The sequence below is a fragment of the Emiliania huxleyi genome, assembly GCF_000372725.1.
Source record: "Emiliania huxleyi CCMP1516 chromosome Unknown EMIHUscaffold_180, whole genome shotgun sequence".
NCBI classification, from domain to species: Eukaryota; Haptophyta; order Isochrysidales; family Noelaerhabdaceae; genus Emiliania; species Emiliania huxleyi.
Genome location: NW_005200783.1, coordinates 154,062 through 163,234, shown reverse-complemented (window position 1 = coordinate 163,234; position 9,173 = coordinate 154,062). Strand labels below are relative to the sequence as shown.

General features: G+C 66.3%; 2 protein-coding genes across 2 annotated transcripts; one reads left to right on the top strand and one right to left on the bottom strand.

Moving 5' to 3' along the window:
* Nucleotides 1-2,496: 2,496 nt before the first annotated feature.
* On the top strand, nucleotides 2,497-3,222 carry EMIHUDRAFT_54213 (hypothetical protein; the record flags this gene model as incomplete). Its single annotated transcript, XM_005783257.1, has 1 exon — nucleotides 2,497-3,222. A coding segment is annotated over one exon (726 nt), but the record flags the coding sequence as incomplete, so codon positions are not given.
* Nucleotides 3,223-4,630: 1,408 nt separating this feature from the next.
* On the bottom strand, nucleotides 4,631-4,930 carry EMIHUDRAFT_232298 (hypothetical protein; the record flags this gene model as incomplete). Its single annotated transcript, XM_005783256.1, has 1 exon — nucleotides 4,631-4,930. One exon carries the CDS (start codon nucleotides 4,928-4,930, stop codon nucleotides 4,631-4,633), a length of 300 nt encoding a protein of 99 aa, XP_005783313.1.
* Nucleotides 4,931-9,173: the final 4,243 nt, after the last annotated feature.

Below are 9,173 nucleotides of genomic sequence, written 5' to 3'. Positions count from 1 at the left end.
TTCACCGCGCTGATGCACGCCGCCAGCTTCGGCAACGAGCGGGAGGTCGAGCTGCTGCTGAAGCACGGCGCGGAGCTCAACCTGCAGAACAGCAAAGGCGTCACCGCGCTGATGCACGCCGGCCACCAAGGCCACGCGCGGGTGGTCGACTTGCTGATTTGGCACGGGGCGGAGGTCAACCTGCAGGATAGCGGCGGCTACACCGCGCTGATGATCGCTGCCCTCTTGAACTACCCCGCCGTCGTGCGGCGCTTGCTGCAGGCGGGCGCAGACACGGCGGCGCGTAGTTCACTCGGCAAGACGGCGCTGCAGCTGGCCAAGGAGAAGGGCCACGCCGCGTGCGTCAAGATCTTGTCTGAGGCAGCGGCGGCGGCTACGGAGGGCCGAGTAGGGGCGCACGGCGCTTCCTCGGGCGCGGCAGCGGCAGCCGAGGACGCGCCGCTGCTCGGCCAGCGCGTCGTGCTCGGCGGGCTCTCCTCCCGCCCCGAGCTGAACGGGCGGTGGGGCGTGGCGCGGAGCTTCGAGGGCGGGCGGTACGCTGTGGCGCTCGAGGGCGGCGGCGAGAGTGTGCGAGTGCGGCCGGGTAATCTGTCGCTGGCGGCGGCGGAGCCGGTGTCAGGCGGTGCCGCGGCAGCCCCCGACGCGGTTGTGGCAGCGGCGCAGCGAGGCGAGGAGGAGGCGGTGCTGGAGTGGCTTGACGGTGGCGGGCGGGTCAACGCGACGCACGAGAGAGGCGAGACTAGCGGCCTCACGCTGCTGATGGGCGCCGCCTTCTATGGCCACGAGCGGGTGGTCGACTTGCTCCTGCAGCACGGCGCGGGGATCAACCTAAAGGACAGCAACGGCTTCACCGCGCTGATAATCGCCGCCCAGGCAGGCCACGAGCGGGTGGTCGAGTTGCTGCTGCAGCGCAGCGCGGAGATCAACCTGCAGAGCAGCAACGGCGACACTGCGCTGATGGCCGCCGCCAGCCACGGCCACGAGCGGGTGGTCGACTTGCTGCTTCAGCGCGGCGCGGGGATCAACCTGCAGAACAGCAACGGCGGCACCGCGCTGATGCACGCCGCCAGCTTCGGCCACGAGCGGGTGGTCGAGCTGCTGCTGAAGCACGGCGCAGAGATCAACCTGCAGAACAGCGAGGGCGACACCGCGCTGATGATCGCCGCCCTCTTCAACCACCCCGCCGTCGTGCGGCGCTTGCTGCGGGCGGGCGCGGATACGGCGGCGCGCAATGTGAGCGGCAAGACGGCGCTGCAGGTTGCCAAGCAGGAGGGCCACGCCGAGTGCGCCGAGGCCTTCAGGCAGCACGTCAAGGAGGAGGTGGTGGCAGGACGGCCCACGGCGACGGCAGCCGGCGGCGCAGGCGCAGGCGGCGCTTCCTCCGGCGGCGCTCCCTCGGCTGGATCGAGAGTTGCGAAGACGCTATCTCCAGCGGTGGCGGCGGGGCGGGCGCCGAGCGGTGGCGTGGCAGCCCCCGATGCGGTCGTGACAGCTGCTGAGCGAGGCGAGGAGGCGGCGGTGCTGGAGTGGCTTGACGGCGGCGGGCGGGCCGACGCGACGTACGAGAAAGGCGAGGCGAGCGGCATCACGCTGCTGATGCTCGCCGCCGCCAACGGCCACGAGCGGGTGGTCGACATGCTGCTGAAGCATGGCGCGGAGCTCAACCTGCAGAACAGCGACGGCTGCACCGCGCTGATGCTCGCCGCCTACTTCAACCACACCGCCGTCGTGCGGCGCTTGCTGTGGACGGGCGCAGACACGGCGGCGCGCAGTGCGAGCGGCAAGACGGCGCTGCAGCTGGCCAAGGAGGAGGGCTGCGCCGAGTGCGTGCACGTCATCGAGGAGCATGCGGCGGCGGCGGAGGCGGAGGCGGCGGAGGCGAGGGAGGCGGAGAGAGCGGCGGCAGAGGCGGAGGCGGCGCGGCATGCCGAGGCGCTACTGGCGGAGGAGGAGGCGGAGAAGGAGGAGCGCGCCAGGGAGAGCAAGAAGGGCAAGAAGAAGAAGAAGAAGAGCGGCGGCGGTAAGGCAGACAATGTGGCACCTGGCCCCAGCGCCACCGCCGCTCTGCCGCCGCCAGCCCCACCGTCAGCCCCATCTCCTCCGCCCGCCGACGCAGCCGCCATTGCTGCGGCGGACGAGGCGCTGCAGCAGGCCGTGGCCGCTGGCTCGTACGAGAGATTAGCCAGTGCGCTGGAGGCGTGCAGCGGCCTCGCAAGCCCGGCCGTGCTGGCGGCGGCGAAGCGCGCGCGCGACAAGCTCAAGGAGGCGCGGAGGCGGGACAGCCAGCGGCTGCGCAAGGCGCATGGCGCGGCGATGGGCGCGCTCAAGTCGCTCGACACCGCAGACAGCCCCTCCGCGCTCCGAGCGGGCATCGCTGCCGCCAGGCCGCACGTGGGCGCGCTGCCTGCCTTGGCCGAGGAGATGAGCGCGGCGGAGTCGAAGCTGGAAACTCTGTCTGTCGCCTCCGCGCCGGCCGCGGCGGAAGAGGCTGTTGCTCGGCCCGTCGAGATAGCCCTGTCGGACCTCACCGCGGCGACGGACGGGTTTGCAGAGGGCAAGCTGATTGGCAGCGGCGGCTTCAGCCGCGTCTACGAGGCGTCGGCCAACCTCCACCTCTCCCTCGCCGCGCCTCCGCAGCTGCGCCACTTGCCGCTCGTCGTCAAGCGGGCAAAGTCGGGCCAGTCGGGCGGCTTGTCGCGGGCGGAGCTCGAGGTGAAGCTGCTCAAGGCGGTGAGCCACCCCCACCTGCTGCCGCTGCTCGGCTACTGCCTCTCACCCGACGGCGTCTGCCTCCTCTCGCCGCTGATGCGCGGCGGCTCGCTCGAGGCGCGGCTGCGTATCTCGGATCCCGACCGCGCTGCGCAGCTCCGGCGGCTGGGGATGGTGGAGCCGCCGAGGCCGCTGACGTGGCGGCAGCGCGTGCGTGTCGCGTGCGAGGCGACCGAGGCGCTCGTCTACCTCCACTCGAAGGGCATCGTGCACCGCGACGTCAAGCCGGACAACATCCTGCTCGACGAGAAGCTGACCGCCGTGCTCGCCGACACGGGCTTCGCCAAGGACCAGCGTCCCGACGCGTCTGTCCGCTGCCGCTCGACCGCCCTCTACATGTCCACGGGCTACCTCTGCCCCTCCATTACCAAGGGGGGCGAGTACTCGAGCAAGACGGACGGCTACGCCATCGGCATCACCCTCCTCGTCTGCCTCACCAGCCGCTCCGAGGTGCAGCTCACCGACCGGTGCGAGGACGAGTTCGAGGAGGACTGGACCGACATCGACGCGGTGAAGCTCGCCGACGTGGCTGCGGGCTGGCCAGTCGACGCGGCGCGCGCAGTAAAGGACCTCGCGCAGGCGGGGGACGGGCAGAAGAGCCTCTGCCACCACAGCTTGCGCAAGCGGCCCACGCTGCCCGAGGCGCTGTCGACGCTCCGGGCGCTGCTGTCTGGCGCGCAGGGCGGGGCGGGGGTGGAAGAAGCTGCGCCGGCCTTTGCAGACGAGGCCGCTGCGGCAGCCGCCCGCACCACCGGGTACGAGCCTTCGCCGCTCTCGGTGCAGGTGCGCGGCATGCGCACGGGCGGCGACGCGCAGGCGCGCATCCAGGGCAACATGCTGCTCGCCTTCAACACGCTGATGCCGCGCCTCGACGCCGTCTACGCCTCGCGCTCTGCGGCGGCGCCCGACGGCTTCGAGGAGCGCATCAACTACTGGCACCGCGAGTGCGGCTTGCCGACCGAGCTACGGAGCCAGCTGCACTCGCTGCGCATCTGGGCGAACGCGGCGAGGCACCACGACGCGGCGAGGTGGAGGAGGGACGGGCCGCGCAGCGAGGGGGAGGCGTCGCGGCTAGTGGCCGTGGTGACGGAGGCGATCGGGGCGATCGAGGGGTAAATTTGTGTACGAGTGTTCCTCGAGGTCGTATGGTACACCGTCGTCGGTGTGTACAAGCTACGGCTTTTTACATTTTAGCCCCCAGGTGTGAGGGAGATGGGAGGAGGACAGGGTCCCACACTAGAGGGTCGACAGCGTCACCTAATCTAAAATCTGTGAGGAATTCAGGGTTGAGGCATGTCTCGCTTTTTTCGCTGCAGTGAGGCCAAAGTGAATTTATATGGATGTGTGAGAACGGTACGGAACACGAGGAGTCACGCAGACCGACTCGTCGGTGACTCTGCTGCACGCCGTCGGTTGGTGTACCTGTGTTAGTGCCAGTGCGCGCCAGTCCCGCGCCCAGTCCTGTGCCCAGTGTTGTGCGAGGGAGTTTTGTTGTAAATTTGTTTTCGCAAATGCGGGATGACTTGCGAATGGAGACTTGGGCGATGCGGATCTCGGTGCAGCGCCGCCTGGGCCTTCCCCTCGACGCGGCCTGCCAGGCCGCGGCGGCGGGCAAGAAGACTCGGAACAAGAAGGTCCACGACGAGTTCGGCGACGCTGCTGTCAACGTGCCGCAGCAGAGCCACAACACCAGGCACCCTAGTATTCTAAGAAACCGCGGCGTGCAACCGCTATGCTCCGCTGTGGTGAACATCAATGAACAATCAATCACCCGCGTGTAAAAAGTGTCAGGTCGTCGGACTCGCCACCGTAATGCGAGCCTGATCGCTGATGCACGAGATAGAGCGAATACGGACTCTCCTTATGCCGCCAGCGCCCAAAAGATGAAGGCGCAGAAGAGCCCGACCGGCACAGCAACGAACAGGACCGGCGAAGGAGGTTGCGGGCCGTCACGAGGCGGCCGGCCGTCAAATGTGAACCTCTGCGGCGCCTGCTTCTTGTTGCCGCCAAACTGTGCGGTCGCACCGTGCGGGACGCGCGTGGAAGTGCCACCGGCCAGCCGCGCGGTCAAGTGCAGCTTTGGTCCGGCGAGCGCAGTCAAGCAGTCCACGCCCACGAGAAGCGCGAAGAGGGAGACGAGAGTGAGCACAGAGCAGCCCATTGTCGGAGGGTGCCAGCTGTCTGGTAGCCCCAGGTGGTTCTCGAGCTGCGGCTATAGCAGACAGACAGGTGCCAGGGGGGTGGCTTTGAACAAAGAAATCATCGGCGGACTTTTTATTTGAGGACGGTGTCAATGAGGTGCGGCCATCACGTTCTCATCAGGCATGGTTGCTCGAGCTCTGCTTGCCGTTGGCCTTGCCACTCGATCCAACCCACCGACCGCCCTCATCCCGCTCGACCAGTGCGCGGTCGACGCCTTGGGCGCAGCCGCACGCGACGGCCTCAGCTTTGAGCCTCACTTTGACCCGCGGCCGGCGCTCGGCTGCTTTGCTTCTCTGGCCCCCGTCGTGCTCTCGTTCCACTGGGGCACCGAGCTGGAGGCGGCGAGGGAGGCGGCGAGCGCCACCAAACTGCGGGAGGAGGAGGAGTACCGCGCCTGCCTGAAGGGAGAGGGCTGTCCCGTCTTTTACGAGGAGCTCAAGGCGGAGGCGGAGGCGGCTGCGATCCGGCTGGAGGAGGCCAAAGGGTTCAGGCTAGCTGGAGCGAGCTACGCTCTCCTGCGGAGGCACGGCGTCCCGGTGATGCAGACGGTTGTTGGTCGGCGTGGCACTGCGGCCCGGCGGGGCACCGCAACCATGGCGGACACGGCGAGCAGGGTGGGCACCGGCTCGCCGGTGTTCCAGGTGGGCATGGGCCTCTCCTGCCTGATCCTCCTCCCGCTGGCGCTGCTTCTGGTAGCTGCCCCGGTCTGGATCGACGCGGGCGCGGGGCCGATCGTCTGACGTTCTGCGGCCTCGAGTAACACGTTCGCCGCGCCAGCCCTGCCTGTGGGCCCACGCCCATATATGCCACAAACGCTGGCCCCAGCGCGAGGGAGTAGCGATAGAGACGTGTGACGTGTGGAGGGCAGCTGGTGCGGAGACTCTAGCTTGTGTGGGGAGAGGAGCATGCGAGTGAGAGAGGCAGGTGGCACGGCAACACACGGCAACACAACGTGTGCGTGTCCCTTACCCCCCCCGTGGCCGGTGACGAATTGGAGTTGGAGCTGTTGCCCAGGAAGTCGTTTCGTTTTATTGGGCGCCGACCAACCCAAAAATACACTGACAGGAGAGGAAACGACTGAGGGTGCGCGAGGAAACTCCCTCGTCCCTGTCTGGCACACGCACACCCACACGCGACACGCAGGCCGAAGTACAAGTAGCCACCGCCCCAGCTCCAGACGGTGCCGTCGGCAGTAAGGGCGAGGTTGTGGTGCAGCCCAGCCGACACAGCGACGACGCGCTGGCCAGCCAACGCTTCTATCTTCTTGGGCAGCAGGTGGTTCAGCTGGTCGCTGCGTGGCCCAAGCTTCCAAAGCATGCATCGCCCCAGCTCCATGGTCCCCGGACACAGTTATTGTTATGGTGTTATGGCTCTCGGGGCATAGCAGCCCATAACATGTTATGGGCTGCTATGAGAGAGCCGTCCCGGATCCACGGTGTTATGGCCCGCTTGTCTCAGCTCCTTGTTGACGTGCTTGTACGCGGCGGTGGTGAGCATGCTGTACCAGAGGCTGAGCTCGTTCGAGTGCTCGCCGGAATTGCACGAGTCGTATGAGAGGACGCACGGGATCTCGGGCACAATCACCAGCAGCGAGTGGTGGTACTTGTCGAGCGTGCCCTGCACGAAGACGAGCTGCTTGTCCCGAAAGATGTCGAGCAGGGAGTGGCCGCAGTCAGCGCGGACGGCGCTCATGGCGGTGGTGAGGTCGATCCACATCTGCACTACGACGGCCTGCTGCTGGGGGCCCTGAGGCGTGGCGTGGGCCGAGTCGAGGCAGTTGCGGAGAAAGTCCCGCCCGCCGGAAAGCTTGAGCCAGAGGCAGCGCAGGTAGTCGCCCTGCAGGATGGCGCACTGCTCGAGCGCATCGCCCAACGATTTGGCGACGACGTGCCGCAGCACCGCACCCACAAACTGCTCTGCGTAGGTGCCGTTCTTGCCGAGAAAGGTCGGTCCGAGATAGCACGCGTGCACCGTCTCAGGCCCGACCGTGAACGCGACGCTGCCGGTCGCTCCCTTGACGGGCGAGCTGCTCAGCGAGATCGGCTTGATCGAGCCGCCGCTCGCCTCATCGCCGCCCGCCGCGCCGCCCGCCTCCTCCGCCTGCCCCTTCGCAGCGATCTTTTGCGCGGCCGCGGCGCCAAGGGCCAGGCTCTCGGTGAGCGGCGCCTCCGCCAGCTGACGCAGCTCCTCCGGGGAGAGGCTCTCGAGGATCTTCATCGCCGGGCAGTGCCTCGCGGTGTGGTTAGTCTTGAAGGCGGCGAGAGTCAGCCGGCCGTTGACTTGCCATGCTTTGGGGTAGCCCCTGAAGCCATCGCCCTTCGCGCACGCGGGCCAGCGGCAGCTCACATACACCGTCCCCTTCTTGAACTTGCCGTCCTTGTCGAGCATCTCGGGAGTGACCTGCAGGGCGGGACCACGGTGAAGAAAGGGGCGAGGGAGAGTGACGGCATGGGCGGAGAGGGACGCGCCTGCGTCAACTCGAGGTAGCTTGGCTGCGTCTTGCCGCCAGGCAGTTCGAGCTTGGTCTTCTGGCCCTGGTGGATGAGGACGAGCCGGTTGTCCGGGCGAGTGTCGCCCTCGCCCTGCGACGCGAGGACGTACGGCATCTTTTTGGTGTTGGCATGCAGCTTGTCGAGCATGGTCTGCGCGGCGGCGACCTGCTGCATGCGCAGCTTGCCTTGCTCCTCCTCGTCCTCCTCCATGTCCTCGTCTCCGGGCGCCGCGTCCGTCGCCGCCTTGGCCTTCTTCTTCTTCTTCTTCTTCTTCTCGGCCGGTGCCTCGCGGTCGCGCTTCTCCTTTGAGCCTGTGCCGTCGCCCATCGCTGGCGCCTTGGGCGCGAGCTTACGAGCGAGCTCACCCGCTGAGTGCGCCACGCTCAGCGGAGCCGCCACTTCCAACGTGCCGAACAGGGGCGCGTTCTGCTGCTTGCTCGGAATCTCGACGACGGCCAGCCACATGTCCGAGCCGAGGTCGGATGGCCGGGACCACCAAACGGACATGACGCTCTGAAACACCTTTGGCGTGTTGACAAACGTCGCCGACTCGTCCTTCGTTCCCTCGGGAAACGCGTAGATTTGCAGGCCGTTTGACGCGTTGATGGACCACGCCTCTCGGATATCAGAGCACAGCGAGTCGTACGTGTGCTCGTCCTCCGCCGACACAGACAGCACATAGTTGAAGCCGGGAACCCTCTTGAAGTCGGAGACGCGCAGGTCAACCGACGAGGGCTTCTGGCTCATGAACATCCTCATCCGGTAGGCCATGGTTGGCTGGTGGCAGCAAAAGCGCGGGGCGGGCGCTCCGAAAGAAGAATTTTAACGCAAAAGAAGAATTTACCGGAACACGCCGGGATACGCGCGCGGCGGGGCTCCAAAAGAAAAATCCGTGGGACACATAACAGCTGTTATGAGGTTGTTATGCTGGCTGTCATAACAACCAGTGGGATGTGTTATGAGTGTTATGAGGTGTTATGAGGTGTTATGAGGTGTTATGAGGTGTTATGGTAGGGTGGGCATAACAGCCATAACAGCGATGGAGGTGTTATGAGGTGTTATGAGGTGTTATGGGGTGTTATGAGCAGCCAGCCATAACAGCCATAACACCTGTTATGGCCACTCCCATAACCTTGTCTGGGGACAAGCTCCAGAGAGGGGAGCCTCCTCCGGAGTGAGGATGAGGACCTTGCGCGAAGGGGCCCTGAGCGGTGACGTCGTCTGAGAGTGCGTGTCGTGTGCATGTCTGGTGTTCATTATAGCTCCGAGTAGAGGGGGCGGTCTGCTGCTAGGGGAAACCCGGAGCGCGGAGCCAACCCTCGGAGACGCGTGTTTACTTTACGGCCCTTTCCCTGCGAACGCGCACCCCCCCTAGCTAGGGGTCAGGGCTCTCTAGCCCGTAGCCCGATCCCGATCATCCGGCCCGCTGGGTGCGCTTCTCAGCTCCCCGGCCCTGGATGTGAGGTTACTGACTGCACTCCAAGTGCTCCAAGTACAGACAACACAAGGGAGGGATGGGAGGACGGCACGCCGTCACCACACAGGGATTTTAAGGAGACTAGGGCTCTAGGGGTGTTGATGCGCTAGCCGTCGCCCACCCTTGGGCGTCCGCCTCTTCCTATCTCTCTTGGCGTGTAAATCAAAACGACCATACATCACACATTCCCCCTCCTTCAGACGCTTCAGACTGCGCGACGCCCCCCCCCCCCC